The sequence below is a fragment of the Pituophis catenifer genome, unplaced genomic scaffold (assembly GCF_029215685.1).
Source record: "Pituophis catenifer annectens isolate HBS135680 unplaced genomic scaffold, rPitCat1.0.hap2 SCAF_2, whole genome shotgun sequence".
In the NCBI taxonomy this organism is placed as follows: domain Eukaryota; kingdom Metazoa; phylum Chordata; class Lepidosauria; order Squamata; family Colubridae; genus Pituophis; species Pituophis catenifer.
Window position 1 is genome coordinate 44279494 of NW_027256882.1, and position 18880 is coordinate 44298373.

The 18880-nt window shown below is 43.1% G+C and overlaps 1 protein-coding gene across 1 annotated transcript in view; it reads left to right on the forward strand.

The window, feature by feature from the left end:
- LOC139310180 (laminin subunit beta-1-like) overlaps positions 1-18880 on the forward strand; it is a 115443-nt gene that overhangs the window by 23670 nt on the left and 72893 nt on the right. The window contains exon 5 of the mRNA XM_070934343.1: positions 8886-8946. Coding sequence (XP_070790444.1) covers positions 8886-8946 — 61 coding nt within the window. The remainder of the gene's footprint in view (positions 1-8885; positions 8947-18880) is intronic.

Below are 18880 nucleotides of genomic sequence, written 5' to 3' on the forward strand. Positions count from 1 at the left end.
AAAAAGCAGGCCCTAAAAAAGCTACCTGAAGGCAAGAAAGCAAACACTCAGGCTGAAGAAAAGTGAGTGGTCCAAGGTCATCCAGTAAACTTCAGGTGGTCTCCTCTTTGACCTTTAAGGGATGCTCTTAAAACAGGGCAAGAATTCTTATAGAAATAGCTAGTTAATACTATTATGTAAAAGTAAAAAGTTGAGTTTGATGTTCCTATTTTATTCTACTGCACCAAAGGGAGTCGGGAGTCAATGTCTTTTCTTTCTTTTTCCCTTCTTCTCTACACTTTTCCCTTTTCCCTCCCCTATTTTTTCTATTATTTGCTTTTGTATTTTGTATTATAAACTAATAAAAAAAATTAAAACAGGGCAAGAAGATGGCTTTGATAATAGGAGACTACAGTGATCAGTGATGCATTATGCAAATGTAGGCACATTTTCTTAACCACACATAGCATTTGCTTAATTTTGGGTTGACTCTGGACTCCTGTGCTTCCATTGTCTCTTTTCGGCAGCCTAGCTGATTTGCTTCCAGGTCAGCTGAGTGCAAAAAGGAACCACTCCAAATATTGCTTCCTAATAGAAAAAAGTTTCAAGGTCAGGTGTTTGTGGTGAGGAAAAGCAAGATCAAGCACAGTGGACAGTGAAAATGTTAGTGTTATGGAATGGACTATAATCGGAGTAGAATGCAAATGAAACTCTGATAAACCAAGATTTTAGGCCAGGCATAATTGAAATTAGAAACGTTGTCTCCTGATGCAAGATAAATTCCAGGTGCTAAGTGAACTTATGAAAGGGAGACTGGAAACCGAGTCTGGCAGACTCCACATGTGGTCACCACAATATAAAAAAGATGTTGAGATTCTAGAAAGAGTGCAGAGAAGAGCAAGAAAGATGATTAGTGGACTGGAGGCTAAAACATACGATGAACAGTTGCAGGAACTGGGCATGGCTAGTCTACTGAAGAGAAGGACCAGGGGAGACATGATAGCAGTGTTCCAATATTTGAGGGGCTGCCACAGAGAGGAAGGGGTCAAGCTATTTTCCAAAACACCTGAAGGCCAGACAAGGAATAATGAACAAGGAGAGATTCAACCTGGAAATAAGGAGAAATTTTCTGACAGTGAGAACAATCAACCAATGGAACAGCTTGCTTTCAGAAGTTGGGGGAGCTTCATCACTGGAAACTTTCAAGAAGAGACTGGACAGCCATCTGCCAGAAATGGTGTAGGGTCTCCTGCTTGAGCAGACTAGATGACTTACAAGGTCCCTTCCAACTCTGTAATTCTATGCATTTTGCTGCTTAATAAATTGTGAAAAAGTGTATTGAAGGAACAAAATAAATTCCTGAACTAAAATCTCCAAACTACCAAAGCTCCTGGACTCAAGTAAGCCTCATTAATAGCATACTTAGGCATTTGCAGATGCTGGCTCACGAGTTACCTTAAATCAGCACTTGTACTTTTAAATGGGAATTAGGAAGTAACTAACCACAAAAAGTGGCTCATGCCAACCTCTGTTTTATTAACTGTTTCTTCTCACTATAAGAAGAAAATCTAACCCATGTTACCAAAAATAAGATGATTGACATTTAATGTCATTACTAGTCAGCATTTATTGTACAACTATGGCATCGGACCGGGGTATTTACGAGACCGCCTTCTGCTACCAATAGCCTCTCACCGACCAGTACGCTCCCATAGAGAGGGGCTCCTCAGGGTGCCGTCGGCCAAACAATGTTGACTGGCGGCCCCCAGGGGGAGAGCCTTCTCTGTGGGGGCACCTACCATCTGGAACGAGCTCCCCCCAGAGATACGGAGGATCCCGGACCTGCGCACGTTTCGCCGTGCTCTCAAAACTTTTCTATTTCAGCAGGCTGGCCTGGCCTAACTCTCCTCTTTTAAATTTTTAATTCGTGATTTTATAAATTGGGTGTTTTAATCTGTTTCGGCCAAAATATTTAATAATTTTAAGGGATTTTTAATATTTGTATTATCTGTATTTTATCTTGGCTGTTCACCGCCCTGAGTCCTTCGGGAGTAGGGCGGTATAGAAATTTTATTAATAAATAAATAAATAAATAAATAAATAAATAAATAAATAAATAAATAAATAAATAAATAAATAAATAAATAAATAAATAAACTATATAAAGGTTATTTGTACCCTCCTTAGGTGGGCAGAACATTGTATTCTGTCCGCAGCAGTGTTCAGAAAAACGTAGCTTAAGAAGTTAGTGTGGTCTCCACTCATAAACTGGACCACGGGTCTCCAACCTTGGCAACTTTAAGCCTGGAAGACTTCAACTCCCAGAATTCCCCAGCCAGCAAAGCAAAGCTGGCTAGGGAATTCTGGGAGTTGAAGTCCTCCAGGCTTAAAGTTGCCAAGGTTGGAGACCCCTGAAGTGGACCACAATTGCAAGCAGGGCTTCTCCAAATAAGTAGGATGATGTTCTTCTTGATTGATTGATTGATTGATTGATTGATTGATTGATTATATGCTATCAAATCATTTTTTACTCCTAGCAACCACATACAAGAAATCCTTGACCAACAAGCTTTTGTTTAGTGACTTTAGTGTTTGAAGTTTCAATGGCACTGAAAACAGTGACTTACAGTATAACCATTTTTTACACTTATGACCATTGCAGCATCCCCCCCTGGTCCCGTGATCAAAATTCAGACGATTGGCAACTGGCTCATGTTTATGACGTTTGCAGTGTCCCAGGATCATGTGATCCCCTTTTGCGACCTTCTGATAAGCAAAGTCAAATGGGAAGTCAGATTCAATTAACAACCATGTTACTATCTTAACAAGTGCAGTGATTCACTTAACAACGGTGACAAGAAAGGTCGTAAAATGAGGCAAAACGCACTTAACTATCTCGCTCAGCAACAGAAATTTTGGCCTCAGTTGTGGTCATAAGTCGAGGACTACCTGTTAGATTTTTCTCCGTAACAATATATTCCCAGGCCTACTCTTTCAAATTTCTCAGTGGCACACCTCTTGTCACTGTACCTCTATCCACCACATGGCTTCTTCCCTTTCCTTCCATCTTTCTCAGCTCTAGAGCCTTCTCCAAAGGGCTGGGACTTCACACAGTATGTCCAAAATACTGTAGGTCATTTGAGTCAGGGGTGGGTTCTACTTACCTTTACTACCGGTTCTCAGTGGGGCCGCACGCGCGCGGAAGCTTCTGCGCATGCGCAGAAGTGTTTTGATGACAGGGTCAGTGGGCGGAGCCTCCTAGCGGTTTAACTACCGGTTCTATAGAACTGGTGCGAACCGGGAACAACCCACCACTGATTTGAGTCCAGTCAGTTGTACCTTGAGTGAAAACTCTGGGTTGATTTGTTTGGTGATCCCTGCTTATTCCTTTCCTTGGCTATGCACAGTATTCTCTATGTCAGGGGTGTCAAACTCAAGGGCTGGGGGCTGGATCCACCCGGCGGGGTACTTAGATCTGGCCCACGGGGCCACCCTGGAAACAGCGAAGGACCAGCCTGCGGTACTTCTGCCAGTGAAAACGGGCTCCCAAGCTCCATTTTTGGCTGCCATGGCCTCCTGCAACCCTCTGCCAGTGAAAACGGAGACAGCAGAGGGTTTCAGGAGGCCGTGCCAGCCGAAAACGGAACTTGGGAGCCCGTTTTCACTGGCAGAGCACTCGGGCCAGCAGAGGCGCCTCCAACGTGAGTGACGTCGAGCTGGCCACACTCATCCTGGCAACGCCCCCTGCCCTCGAGGTCAAACACAACCCTGATACAGCCCTCAATGAAATCGAGTTTGACACCCCTGCTCTATGTGAATGTTTCCTTGAAATCGTTTCGGAATACATTCTTTCCCCTCCTCTTTCTCAAGAGTGAATTATTGATTACCCTCTGTTAGATTTTCCTAGCAAAGCAGTGTTAATTTGGGACCTGCCAGAATTCCCAACGTTGGGCTATGCTACCTGGGATTTAATGGGAGTCAAACTTCAAAATATATAAAAGGCACCAGGATACTTAGTATTTCCCCAGTTAATGCAGCATCTTATGTTGGATATATTTGGCCCTTCAGTGTTCTGAGTAATTCTTAGTAATTTATATTTTTAGCTCTCCCGCTTTGAGGCAGAAATGACTGCATATCCCTCCAGGTTTCTCTTTTTACTAACTTGCAATAGTTTAGCTTCTGTGGGAGTAGTTTAATCCTTTGGCTTATTTCTGAATCTTCTGTTTCCCAACTGTTAGTCAGAAAGTCTGGGATGCCAATATACAAAATTTCAGAGCTCTCTTCGGGAAGCGCATTAATAATATTGATACACCCACAAATGAGTCAGCAGACAGACGGATAAAACTATTGGGGTTTTAAAGGGAAAGTGAGCCTGTTCTTGGCAGTCAAATGATAGCCAGGGAAAAATTCAAGGTATTTAATATTCTTTATCTTTTCTTTTTGCCATTTTTCCTTTGTCCCCATGTTGAACGGAAAAAAATTCAGCATCACATCTCCTTCTTGAAGTTTTGTTTTTTTTTTTTTAAAAACCACCAATTGAATTTCTAGTTAGAGATAGTGCTCAACTTGCAACAGTTCATTTAGCAACTGTTCAAAATTACAATGGCAGTGGGGGGAAAAAGTGACTTACGACCATTTTTCACACTTATAACCGTTATGGCATCCTCATGGTTACGTGATCAAAATTTGGACACTTGACAACTATATTTATGACGGTTGCAGTATCCCGGGTTACATGCAATGACCTTTTGGGACCTTCTGACGAGCAAAGACAATGGGGGAAGTCAGATTCGCTTAACAACCGTGTTACTCACTTAACAACTGCAGTGATTCCCTTAACAAATATGGCAAGGAAAGTCGTAAAATGGGACAAAACTCACTTCACAAATTTCCCACTCAGCGTCATAAATGTTGGGTTCAATTGTGGTTGTAAGTTGAGGATGACCTGCGTGTGCTTACTGAAGCTTAACAGCCCGGCAAGAAGGAAACGCAAGAAAGTTGGTAACCCTAGGTGTATTTTTCCCAAGCTATTAGGACATGTTCCATTCTGCCTGCTATCCAAGCGATTTCATTTTGCTGCCAAAACCTCAGAAGGTTCTGTCAGGGGGTGCTGAGGGGCCGGTTTCTGGCCTGCGTGATTTACCAATTTGCAAACGTCTTCGATTGCCCGTCCCAGCTCATTCTAAGAACAGCTTTCTGCCTGGCTAAGCCCTTGATGGAGCCTCTGGGGAAAACATTCTCTTTTTCCCACCCTGCCTCCTGTGTGTATAAGAAAGCATCCTACCAAAACCGAAGAAGAAGAGCGGCTGGGGAGGGAACAAAGCTGAGAAGGGGAGGAAGGATAAGCTATTCTTGGTACCTTTATGAGAAAGCCTGGTGCAAGACACAACAAGTACATTCCTGCCTAACTCCGCCAGGCTCCCAGGGAACCGGTTGAGGCTGGGCTGGGTGGAAGCACAAATGATGCCTTTGTCCTCACGGGTCCCAAAAAGCAGGCGGTGCTTTGCTTTTCAGGGCCTCTGAGAGGGGAATCCCTTGGCCTTCAGACCCATGACCTCTTGCCCAAAAGACAAGACTGAGGCGTTGACCTTGTTTGGTGTGTAATTACCCATCGGTGAGCTGCTCTTTAAACCAGGGGTCTCCAACCTTGGCAACTTTAAGACTTGTGGACTTCAACTCCCAGAGTTCCTCAAGGTTGGAGACCCCTGCTCTAAACAGCTTGGTGCTTGGACTCCCTACGTACAGGTGGTCCTTGACTTACAACCATAACTGACCCCCACATTTTTGTTACTAAGTGAATGAATCTTGCTCCATTTTACCACTTTCCTTGACACAGCTGATAAGCAAAACCCTGCGGTTGTGAAGTTAGTAACACAGTGTTTAAGTGAATCTGGCTTCCGCATTCTCTTCGCTTGTCAGAAAGTCACAAAAGGTGATCACGCGACCACGGGACACGGCAACGGTTTTAAATATGCGTCAGTTGCCAAGCATCTGAATTTTGATCCCACGACCATTGAGATGCTGCAACAGTTATAAGTATGAAAAACGGTCATAAGTCACTTTTTTTTCCTCAGTGCCGTTGTAACTTCGAACAGTCACTAAACGAACGGTTGTAAGTTGAGGACTTCCTATATTTCAAAGTCTGAAGAGATTTCTGCTCCTTTGGCAGGACAGTGAGCTGGGAATCCTTCCTTCAGGATGTCATGGATCACCAAACTGGTCAGGTTTTTTAGGCTGCCCCCCGAGGATTTCTCCTTGGCTTCCTGGCCTTTGTCTCAAGCATCCGAAGTCTGGCGAGGCCTGCTTTAAGAATGAAGCGAGGGGCCTGTTTTGCTCTCGTCTCCTCTATGGGAGATTCCTCCGTCTTTCACTCCTTTCAGACAGCCAACGCCGGGCCTGCGCCTGGAGCGGAGCAGACAGACTTTTGTGTGCCGTGGAGCAGAAAGAATAGGCTGTGACATTCCCGTAGCTTAGAGACCGTTAGTCCCTTTCAGAGTCCCAGCTCCATTTGAATGTAGCTCAGCCTCCAGCTCTGCTTTGCCCTCATGGAGAGTGGCGGGTGGGAAGAGCCGGATTATTTTTACCCATCGGCAGTTGAGTTTGCATAGTAGAGAGTTCTCACGCTGCCCGGACAACAGGGAATTAGGACATTTCAGCCGGACAAGTGGAAAGTTCCTTATTGACGAAGGAAAGGGAAGAATCACTTCGGCTCTTCTCTAAATCCTGGCAGCCAGAGGAGCAGATGAAACAACAGGTGAGAGGGCCCACGCTGGCCTTCATGAAGTGAGTATGAGAGAACATCCGGGAGGAGAAGGCAGCCAGGATGGGGAGAAGGGCCACACTTCTCTGGCTGGGACCGTGGGGGTGGGCTTATTCCGCCCCATAGTGATTTTCCTCCTGCTCAATTTATTCCCAGACTAGAAAAAAACCCAAAATATTTTAATGCTAAAGAGCATAGTGGCTGTTTGGGATGCTTATTTTGCAAAGTATGTGATGAGAATGGCATATTATCTAGAGCAGGATTTTTTTCTAATATTGTTACAGGGAGGTTCATATGGTGTTTGTGTGAGGAATACAGGCTGAGATCTGTGGCTCACACAGAAAGAAGGATGACTGATGTCTCTTTTTACCCATGCACCAACTCTCTAATAAGTTCTCACATTGTGTTTCCTTCTCATACCCCTTCCTTCCTTCCTTCCTTCCTTCCTTCCTTCCTTCCTTCCTTCCTTCCTTCCTTCCTTCCTTCTTCCCTCCTTCCTTCCCTCCCTCCCTCCCTATCTTTCTCTCTCCTTCCTTCCTTTTTTCTCTCCTTCCTTCCTTTTTTCTCTCCTTCCTTCCATCCACCCTCCCTCCCTATCTTTCTCTCTCCTTCCTTCCTTTTTTCTCTCCTGCCTTCCTTCCTTCCTTCCTTCCTTCCTTCCTTCCTTCCTTCCTTCCTTCCTTCCTCCCTCCCTCCCTCCCTCCCTCCCTTCCTTCCTTCCTTCCTTCCTTCCTTCCTTCTCTTACCTCCATCCATCTGGACCCTTCTCTTTCCATCTGCCATCCCCTCCCAGATTTTTCCTTTGTCACATAAAATTTATGTTCATTTCTCTCCCTGAAAATGCAGGCAGGCAGACCAATATATTAATTGATAGGCACGTCTCTCTCTAAGAGAAGAGATGATCAGGAACTGAAATGAAGTTGCTCCAATTTCAGCTTCAGTTCAGTCTAAATAGATGCAAATTTTAATTTTTCTGAATGAGAAACACCCCCCCCCCCCAATATTCTTTGCTATTCTACTCATGGTTGCCTTGAAAATCATACTGTGAGCTTTTTCCATCATGTGCTGCCTGTATGAGCTACTATCCGCCTCCCCACACCAAATAATACAGAGCAGAGGTGAAATCCAGCAGGTTCTAACAGGTTCTGGAGAACCAGTAGCGGAAATTTTGAGTAGTTCAGAGAACCGGCAAACCCCACCTCTAGCTGGCCCCAAAGCGGGGTGGGAATGGAGATTTTGCTATATCCTTCCCCTGCCATGCCCACCAAGCCATGCCATGCCTACCAAGCCATGCCCACAGAACTGGTAGGGAAAAAAATTGGATTTCACCCCTGATACAGAATATAGGTAACTCAGAGTTAATCCCACCCTCCAACGTGAAGGACGAAGGAAGGAGAATTTTAGAAAACTCCTAGGAAAAAAAAAAATCTCTCTTTTTTTTTTAGAATTGGTTAAGCCCTGGCTAAGGATTCAAACTGTAGACCAAAACTGAATTTTGCTTTGCAAAACTGAATTCTAATATTTACATTTTATTTCCTCCTATTTTCCCAAATGGCAAAAACTAAGAAGAAGATATCAAAAAACTAATAACAAGAGAAGTTTGCATCTTTCCTTCCATTTGGATGTTATGAAAAAAAGCTTATTTTGCTATCCTAGGTGCACGTAACTTGTGCATAAACTCCACTGAACAGATTGGATCTCTTGAGTAAACACGCTTTACTCAATTGCTGTTTTAATTTAATCAACACATCATATAGTAAACTTTTATATGCCTTCATAAAGTATAAATGATGTGCTGTATTTCGTGCAGTTAAAGTTGTAAATAAACTTTTATTTAACAACAAAATAAATACATGTTTGTATATGTTTCTCTATATTTTTTGCTGGGAGAGGAAGATTTGACCCAAATATTCTAAATGTATTTAATTGTCTATTTATTAATTAAATTTATATGCTGCCCATCTCACTGTGAAGTGACTCTATATGGCTTAAAAATGTCCTTAATTAGTTTAATTAATTAGTTATTAACTAACTGAATTCCAGTTCTTCCACCATTATATAAACCCCCGTCCCTACACATTTTTCTTAGATACGGCAGACAGAAAAAGTCAGGATTTTAATTTCTGCTTTTTTTTTTAACCTGCAGGTTGAAATGTTGAAATTTTCTGCCATGCCAATGGTACTGCTGTACTACTTGACTCTCTGGGGTAAGTGTTGATACAGAACCTGTCATTGGTCTGGGCTAAATCCTATAGGCATATATTTTGTGAATGAACAGTCTTGACATCTGTTTGCTGATTATGCCATAGGTCAGGGGTCTCCAAACTTGGCAGCTTTAAGACTTGTGAACTTCAACTCCCAGAATTCCTCACCCAGAATTCTGGGAAATGAAGTTCACAAGTCTTAAAGTTGCCAAGTTTGAAGACCTCTGGTTTAGACTCTTGACAATTTTCTTTTTCTGCATGAATTGCACTGGTTGCTAATCTGCTTCTGGGTATAATTCCAATCCAAAATGTTAGTTATCACCTTTAAATGCCTTGGGGCCAGGTTATCTGAAAGGCAACTGGTTCCCTATTACATCCACCTGACCCACCAGGATGGGAGGACAGGGTATGATTCACAGGTCCCATCGATTAGGGATTCTCACCTAGTGAGGCCATGAAAAAGGGCTTTCTCAGTAGTGGAATATCATTTCCCCGCCACACCCCACACCTCCAATATATGGTTGGCTCCACCCTGTTGCTTTTCCAAAAGGCCCTAAAAACGTGGTTTTCTCAGTCAGTCTGGGGACCATGAATGGAAATAGAGCTGACCAAGTGGCTGATATGATTATGTTGTTGTTGCTATGGGGCGGTAGGGGTTGGGTTTTTATTATCCATTGCATTTGAAAATATTGTAAGCTGCCCAGAGTCACTCTGTGTGAATTGGGTGGCTATGTAAATTTGTCAAATAAAGGAAGAAAGGGAGGGAGGGAAGGAAGGAAAGAAGGTAGGAAGGCAGGCAGGCATGAGTCTAGTTCTATTTTCAGGAAAGTATTTTCTGGGGATGCAGTAAAAATTTCATTAGTAAATATACTCAGAATCATTGTTATAAATTGGAAGAATACACTCTACAATGTTGAGTTCCACTCAGTTATGGGCCTCTGATTAGTTCTAGACAGGGGTGGGTTCTATTTACCTTTACTACTGGTTTGCAACGGGACCGCGTACGCTTCTGTGCATGCGCAGAAGCTTCCTGATGACATTCGGGTCAGTGGGTGGAGCCTCCTGTCGGTTTTACTACCGGTCCTTGCGAACCAGTCCAAACCGAGGGCAATCCACCACTGGTTCTAGAGCAGGGGTCTAAGCTGGCTGAGGAGCTCTGGGAGCTGAAGTCCACAAGTCTTAAAGTTGTCAAGGTTGGAGACCTCTGTTCTAGAATCTTGTATGCAGAAGACTCTAAATCCAGTCTAGCCAATTTATCTAAATATCGGAAAGAGTCACTACCAGTATCAGTCAAAATAGATATGAAAAACTGATTTAGCTGATTGCGGCTCTTGCCGGTGTCATGCTGAATTTCAGATTTTGCTTAGGACGGATAGTCCCGTGCATTGAGATCTAAGAAGAACAAAAATTTTGGACCGATACAAAACATTGGGTGAATCATCTTCAAGCGCATATATCTGATCAATACATTTCAATGATTATTCGTATGATTTTGCATCACATTACACATTACTGTGTAATGAATTTGGTGCTATGCTTAAGGTGCCAGGCTAGAAACCGGAAGATGATGAATTCTAGTACTGCCTTAGACACAAAGCTAGCTGGGGGACTTAAGTCACTCTCTTCTCCTAGGAAGGCGGAGGAGGAGGCAAGGGCAAACTTCCAAAATCTGACTTGAAGGCAAACAAATCAAAAACCCAACTCTGTTGCTGTGGTACGTTTAAAAATATGTATGCATGTTTGTGCGGTTGTAAAAACAGAGGCACACACGTATACCTAAGCCAGAGAGATAAAGATAGCTTAAGAAGAGGATTTTACTTTGTTCATCCAACTCTAGAAATCTCAGCGGAACAAAATCCCAGAGCTGGAAAGCAAGAAGGGTTTAAAAAAAAAAAAAAGACCTGTATGAAAAGATATACCCTTGATTATGCTTCCCAGGGATGGCAACATCTTGCTCCACAGAGTGGCTTGCCAAGGTTTCTATGTCGCCCGTAAGACAAAGCATTTTCTGTCTGGTTGTAACTCATATATCTCTGTCAGTTTCCAACACATTTCAGTCAGGCCATGCATGTAATGACACGCCTTGATCATCCTGTGCACCACTCATGCCCTGGAGGCCCATTACTAATCCAACTAGGTCACAACAAGCATTGGTAGGAGTATGGCTCTGAGAACAGCTGGCACTGTGCCACATCTGTCCACAACTGCAAAAGGAACTCTCAAATGCTGACAGTAGACTCCGGTGAGTCAGTCCTAAAATGTAGCGATAGCAATAGCACTTAAGACTTATATACCGCTTCGTAGTGCTTTACAGTTGTCTCTGGGTGGTTTACGAATGTCAGCACATTGCCCCCAGCAATCTAGTTCTTCATTTTACCAATCTCAGAAGCAGGGGTGAAATCCAGCAGGTTCTGACAGGTTCTGGAGAACTGGTAGCGGAAAAATACTTTGGCTGTTCACCACCCTGAGTCCTATTTGGAGAAGGGTGGTATAGAAATGGAAACAAATAAATTTTGAGTAGTTCAGAGAACTGGCAAATACCACTTCCAGCTGGCCCCAGAGTGGGGTGGGAATGGAGATTTTGCAGTATCCTTCCCCTGGTGCGGGGTGGGAATGGAGATTTTGCAGTATCCTTCCCCTGCCACACCCATCAAGCCATACCACGCCCACAGAACCAGTATTAAAAAAAATTGGATTTTACCACTGCTCAGAAGGATGGAAGGCTGAGTCAACCTTGAGCCGGTCAGGATCGAACTTTTGGCAATGGGCAGTTAACCTGCAATACTGCATTCTAACCACTGCGCCACCAGGGCTCAGAGGAGATTGGGCCAAGATCTGCCTAAAAATTCTACCTGTCATCCTTATGATGTGTCCAATATACTCTGCATATTGTTGGAACCACTTTCTTTTTAAAAAATATATATATATATCTTTTTGCCTAGGGTTTAAGGCAGGATCTTGAGAACTCTGCTGATCATTCTCAAATATATGTCGATGTACAATGTTCCTTGATCATTTAATGATTCCCATGACTCATATTCCAATGCTTTTCTGAGAAAGTATGATGGGGTTATTCTGTAACAGCACCCGCCTTTCCCAGAGAGAAATAATTACAAATTACTTTCAACAAGGAATCTTAACCTTCGGATATATAAAGTAAAATAACAAGGGAGCAATTGAATATGTAAAAAGTTTCCCCTCTGAATAATTGCAAGCCATTGAATATATCTAGAATGACAATGGGTTTTTTTATTGCCCTTCTGAAATTGACACTGACAGCAATTATTATTAGCTGGATTTTTATCTTCCAGAAGCTCAAGGCATTTTAATTTAGTGTCCCATCCTCCATCCACATTCTGGACAGAGAGGACCACTGATTTGAAAAAGAGGTAAAAGAAGCCATCTGTGTTAAAACTGAACAGCCCTTTCTCAACAGAGAGGGAGGGAAATGACACCACCTCTCTCCTGTTTACAATAGTCATTTCAGCAGTTCCAAGAAGCTTCCACACCCATTTGCACTCTGATTCAGGTATCCTGAGGGCACAGATAATCCCACACAGGTCCTCAAGACTCTAAGAGAGCTAATGGCCCACTTTCAAAGTGCAAAGAACCAGATAACTGCAAGGAATATATATCCTTCCATTCCCCAGTATTCAGCCAGAACTGAGGATGCTTCTTCGATGAGTAGTGAAACACCTTCAAAAAAAAGCAAAGAAAATCCAATTGCCTTTTGAAAAAGCACCTTTGGGGACTATCAGATATATATTGATGGTCGTGCTCATTTGGTTCTACGAGGAAGTTATTTGGTCAATACAGCTTCAGGTTCAAAAGGTTGTTTTTATTATTTACAAATATATACATGCATACGATAATGAACAGGGTATCCTGTTATATTTTTACCCTAACTGTATGACTCAGATGTTGAGAGGAGAGAGAAGTTCACGTGTTGTCTCGCTGAGAGATAAAAAAGATAGAGAGAAAAGAAAGGGGAAGATATCCAAGTGGTTTCTAGGTAAGAGTCCAATAAGAGAGTTCATTGGCTGATATAGTCACATGTGATGTCTGTAAAGACTTAACCCCTTCTAGTCTCTGGTGCATCATATGCAGGCAATATCTGACAGGGACATCCACGACCTGGATGATTGAGAACCTCCATAGACATTCACACAACAATAATTCAATGAAGTAGGTTGAACGGAGAAATAGTAACTCAGGGAAAGGACCCTACAGACTTCCATGACTGAGTGCAGATTTAATTGGGATCATCCTGATCCTAGCAGAACCCCTTAACATTACATTACACTTTCCCTTTGATGAAGTTTCTCCCCATTTATCTGAAGAAAAGGTTTGGCCGGATGCAAAAGAAACTTTGCCCCTACTTGAGACCGATGGAAAGACATTCCTTAACAGGTGTGGCTTCCAAGCATTTTGACCTCCTACTTTCTTAGAAATAAACTCTCCCGAATGCCCAGGTGTGGCCGTTTGGAATGCGTTAGGTTTGTCTCTGGCTGGGCAGACACATTGTGTGAGTTAATGATTGGCAAAGATTTGGAGGTGGGAGGTTAGCTATTAATAAAAAATAAAAGCAGAAGGCAAAGAACAGGGTGAGTTATGAGGCCGAGTTGGAGATGGAGCACTAAACTCTAAATAGCTGGTGGAACGAGGCCCATGTGTACGGGGCAACACTCCAAAATCCCTGTGACCCACTTTCCTTGTACTAAATTCCCATGTGAAAATTCAAGCAGCGGTCACAATTCTGAGCAGTGGCTCAGAATTGACAGGATCCGAGGCAGGGTTGGGCCTCCTCTGCCAAGGCAGACATCCTTTCTGCCTGCGAGTCCCAATCTTGAACACGTGACAGTTCCTTTTTCAGGTCCTCTTAGTAAGCTGCAGAGTCACAAGAAGGGAAGGATTTGGGTTTTTTTTCCTTGGTTCTAAAGAGTGAGTAAAGAAGAGACTACGCGGAAGCTTGTTTTTATGTTTGGAGAGAGCAACATTCATATTTTCATTGTTGCAGATAGATAGTTGAGTGGCGTGGTGGCCTAGTGGTGAAGATGCTTGCCTTGGGAGTTCCTAGGTAACGTCAGATATTTATCTCCTAGAGTGCAAAGAAAAAATATCTCTTGTGAATTCTGCCTGGTGTCAGGAAGGGCAGCTTAGCTTAGCTTTATCCAGTCACTCTGACTTCACTCCGAATTAAGGGATTAGAGCAGAGGTGTCAAACTCAAGGCCCCGGGGGCTGGATCCAGGCTGAGGGGTGCTTAAATCCAGCCTGTGGGGCCGGCCTGGAATATCAAAGGACCGGCCCACGGTGCCTCTGCCGGCTTAAAGTGGCCGCATGCAGGGGCCCTGCGCCTCATTTTCACCCTCCATGGCCTCCTGCAGCACTCTGCCAGCCAAAAACGGGCCATGCGGGGCCTGTTTTCGGCCAGGAGAGTGCTGCAAGAGGCCATGGAGGGCAAAAACAAAGCACAGGGGGCTGTGCGTGGACCCCCCACGCCACCCCATTTTGGCCGGCAGGGTGCTGCAGGAGGCAGCCATCCTGTCTCCCCCCCCCCCCGCCACCCCCCCACCGGCCTGTGGAGGAGAACTACAATGCTAATCTGGTCCTCTAAGAAATCCAGTTTGGCACCCCTGGATTAGAGGATCGTAAAAAGGGAGTTTATTGTTGCAGGCACATGAAAATATAAGAGGCTCTGTATTTCAGAGGTATCTTATTAGTTTGCATTGAACTTGACATATGAGCATCTTGGAGATAAACTAAGAGCTACATTAAAACTCTTCCTTACTTCCTCATCTTTCACAAACCTAACTTTGGGGCATCCTCCCTGAATCCATCTCAAAGTGCAGTGCCTAAAACTGGGTATAGCGCTTGATGTGGGATTTGATCAATTCAAAATAAAGCAGAATGATTGCTTCCTACGGAAATGATATTTCTACCGATGAAGCCTAAAATTTCCCTTCTTCGCAGCCCCATTACACATATTCCGTTTGCAATCAACTACTCCAATTGTATTGTTTTTCAAGTGTTCTTATCAAGCTAAATAGCCATCATTCTGTACCTGGGCTTGTGAATTCTATCAGTATAAACGAGGAACTTTGCATTGGTCTTTGTTGCATTTCATTATATTTTCAGCAATTTTCTGTAACTTATCAAGATCATTCTTGAATTTTATTCTAGCTTCCAGAGTGTTAGCTAGCCCATCCAATTTTGTATTATCTAAAATTTAATAATCATTCTCTACCTGTCTTCATTCAATCCATTAATAAAAATATTTTTTAAAAAATGTGGGAACTTTTGGGCACTCCATCAATGCTTCACTGTTGATAAAGTGCTAATGAGCACTCCTCAAATACGATGTTCAAATAAGCTTTCTGACTACCTGATTTTCAGGCCATTCAGCCCATTCTTTAATTAGCTTGCTAATCAAGCTGACAGTGCTTTACAAAATCCTTTGCTGAAATCAAGATAACATATGTGTACAGTTTCCCCATATTTTATAAATTGGAACTACCTGGTTAAAAAAAAATAGATAACTTTAGTGTGGTAAGATTTTCTCAGAAGTCTATGCTGATTTGTGGTAATTACCACCTTTTTCTCAGAATGTTTCAAGATCCATTTAGGATTTGCTCTAGAATTTTCCAAGGTTTCTGAGCTACAGTTCCATGGTTTCCCCTTTTCTCCCTTATTTCTTTTTTTCCTGATTTTTGAAGTAGGACTTTTAGCAGATCTTGTTGTTCAATATCCTAGGATGTAATTCTTCTGATCCTAGAGATTTAAATTCATCCAAAATAAGTAGATATTTCAAGATGATGTTTACATTCATCTCACGTTTCTATCCTGCCTTTTCCCTCTAGTGTTCGCAATTGCTTGGTGGAACATAGATGTTCTTGTTGGAGGAAACTCAAGCAAAGAGAAGTCAGGGGTGGGATACTGCCGGTTCAGACCGGTTCGGGCGAATCGGTAGTTGTGACCTGCGGGCAGGTGGACCTACCCCCACCCTGTGCTATGCCGTCCTATTTAGCTGTGTTTTTTAAGCTGCGCACATGCGTGCAAGCGTGCGCGAGAGCAAAGCACATGCGCAGGAGGCCGCTCTCTCTCACATTTTCGGTGCTGGGACAAACCGGTTGTTAATTCATGTGCCACCCACCTCTTATAAAAGTAGCTTTGTTTTTTCTCTTCATTTTACCATCTTCATACAGCAATTGATAAACTGAATCTTTTCATTTAATATATTTAAAGATTTTTTAAAAAATAATCCTTCATTAGCCTTTTTCAATACCATCTTTACAAGTGCAGCCTACTAAAATGTATTCTTTCTTGGTGACTTATCTCTCTTTCGACATTCTGATTTTTGTTTTGTTTTGTCTTCAGAACTTCACTAAATGTTTATCTAGAAATGTTGGTGTCTCCTACACTGTTCCATGTTTAATTCATTCCATTTATTTGAGTAGGAGTTTGAATCAACGAGTTCCATCAGATTCTCCTGGCCTGGAATCTTAGCTCTGAGTTTATTAAAAGTCACTATGGTTGAAGTCCAGTTTCTATATTTCAATAAAACAAGACATACTTGCTTTCATTTATTAAGAGTTCAGTTTCATCTTATCTCTCATGTATTGAGTTTTAGAGTGTAGGAAGAAATATCCTTCTGGGTTCAGCTCCAAGTGGAGAAAAAGACACTGGAAACATGGAGACTGCTTGGAAAAATGGTTTAATGGTGGACAGGATCACATGGTTTGAGTTCCTGAACAGACAAGAGACGAGATACAGTGAGTCCCCGGGTTTTATGCTTTCTCTGGCTTTGAACTTCCTGGGGCCCCAAAATAGTATCCTGATTGGTTGTCAGACTCCCAGGGGTTGGGGGTCTTAGCTAGCCTTGCTGGCTGATGTAATCTTCCCAGGTGCCATGTGGTGAGTTTCTGTCCTAGATGGGTCCCATTGTGTTAGTTTCTGTTGCTATTGTGTTGCAGATGGGTCCTATTGTCAAAGATGGGAGGGAATTGAGTTTCTGCCTCTGGCCCATTAACAAAGGTGTGGTGGGGAGGCAGGAAGCTGCTTTGTCTTTAAAACATGTTTCTCCATTTCTCATCCAGGGAAATATAATATTCTGCCTTTTTAATATTTCCTAAAATATTTCATTCTTCGAGGAAAGGGGTGGGGTGCTATCTTCCTACAAGAGTATAGACCAGCAATGGCTAACCTTTTTGCCATCGTGTGCCAAAAGCGAGGGGAGCGCAGAGGGGTCGCGCACATGCGTGCCCACACCCATAATTCAATGCCCTCCATGCCCCCCCACACATGCATGCGCAACCTCCTGCGCTCCCCCCGCTTTTGGCACATGACAGCAAAAAGGTTATTGGTGGGTCCGGTAAGTCCGTTTTTTGTCCTCATCAGGCTCCAGAGACTTTCTAGGAGCCTGGGGAGGGCAAAAACAGCCTCCCCCCCCAGGAGGCCCTCTGGAGGCCGGAAACGGCCCATTTCCCGACTTCCGGTGGGTCCACAAGGCCCGAAAATCAGCTGGCCGGCGCGCGCATGAATGCTGAAGATGAGCTAGGGCAACGCTTGCGTGCCTACAGATACGGCTCTGCGTGCCACCTGTGGCACACGTACCATAGGTTCGCCATCACGGGTATAGACAGTGGAAGCCATGAACTTTATACACCAGTGTTCTTTTTAACCTTTTCGTTGAGTGATTTAATAGACACCATTTGAAGAATAATTCTAATTCCTTCTGTCTTCAGCCTGCTGTAGCTCACCATATGAATATGGTTCTCTCAGTCCTTTGAGGTGCAACCCAATTTACGCCAGCAGTTCATCAGTCAGAAATTCAAACAGTGGTCAGGGAACCATGCAGAATTATGATAGCCATCTCCTAGTATCCAAAAGGCTATCATGTACAAGATGAGGAAGAAATGTTGGTGTTGCTATAAGAAGGAAGGGAAAAATGGATCTAATTTAGAAGGAAGTAAATTTTGATCAATAGTGAAACAGACTTCCCTAAAAGGTGGTGACCATCCTCCAGTTATGTGATAGCAATAGCCCTTAGACTTATATACTTATAAGTCTTATAGAGTCTTATATATAGACTTATATACTGCTTCACAGGGCTTTAACAGCCCTCTCTAAGCGGTTTACAGAGTCAGCATATTGCCCCCAACAATCTGGGTCCTCATTTTACCCACCTCGGAAGGATGGAAGCCTGAGCAACTTTGAGCATGGTGAGATTCGATCTGCCGAACTGCTGGCAGCTGGCAATCAGCAGTTTTATGACCTTTTTTTTGCAATGGTCATTAAGCAATTCACCACAGTTGTTAAGTGATTTACGTGGTTAAGTGAATCCAGCTTTCCCCACTGACTTCTGCTTCTCAGAAGTTGGCTGGGAAGGTTGCAAACGGGGATCACACCACCCCAGGATGCTGCAACCATTTGTAAATGCCGGTTAAATAAATTTTGATTATGTGACCGTGATTATGTCATAATCGCAAGCACTGGTCATAAGTTACTTTTTCTTTCAATGTTGTAACTTTGAACAGTCGCTAAATGAATAGTTGTAAGTTGAGGGCAACCTGTACTTTTTAATCGTAGGCAGGATTGATGGCACAATGGGTGGCAGAAAACTGGGCAAGGTGATGAGTCAGAACCGAAGAAGCTTCTTGGACGAGAAGTGAAACGTCTTCAAGGAATAAAAACCAGAAAAAGCCTAGTTGCCTTTTGAAAAAGTACCTTTGTGATAAAGAGATCATGTGGTCCGCAGTGAGGAATTCTGTCTCCTACTTAACTCCCAGTTGTTTCTTCTTAGGATTCTAATTATGCAGTTCAATTATGGGCATTGGATTTCAAGAGGCATGATTAAAATTCACTGCAAGTGGCTGGGGAAATTAGAATTCCCAGATGTGGGTTTGTTTATTATTTTAATCTTCAGTATGTGCATAGTAG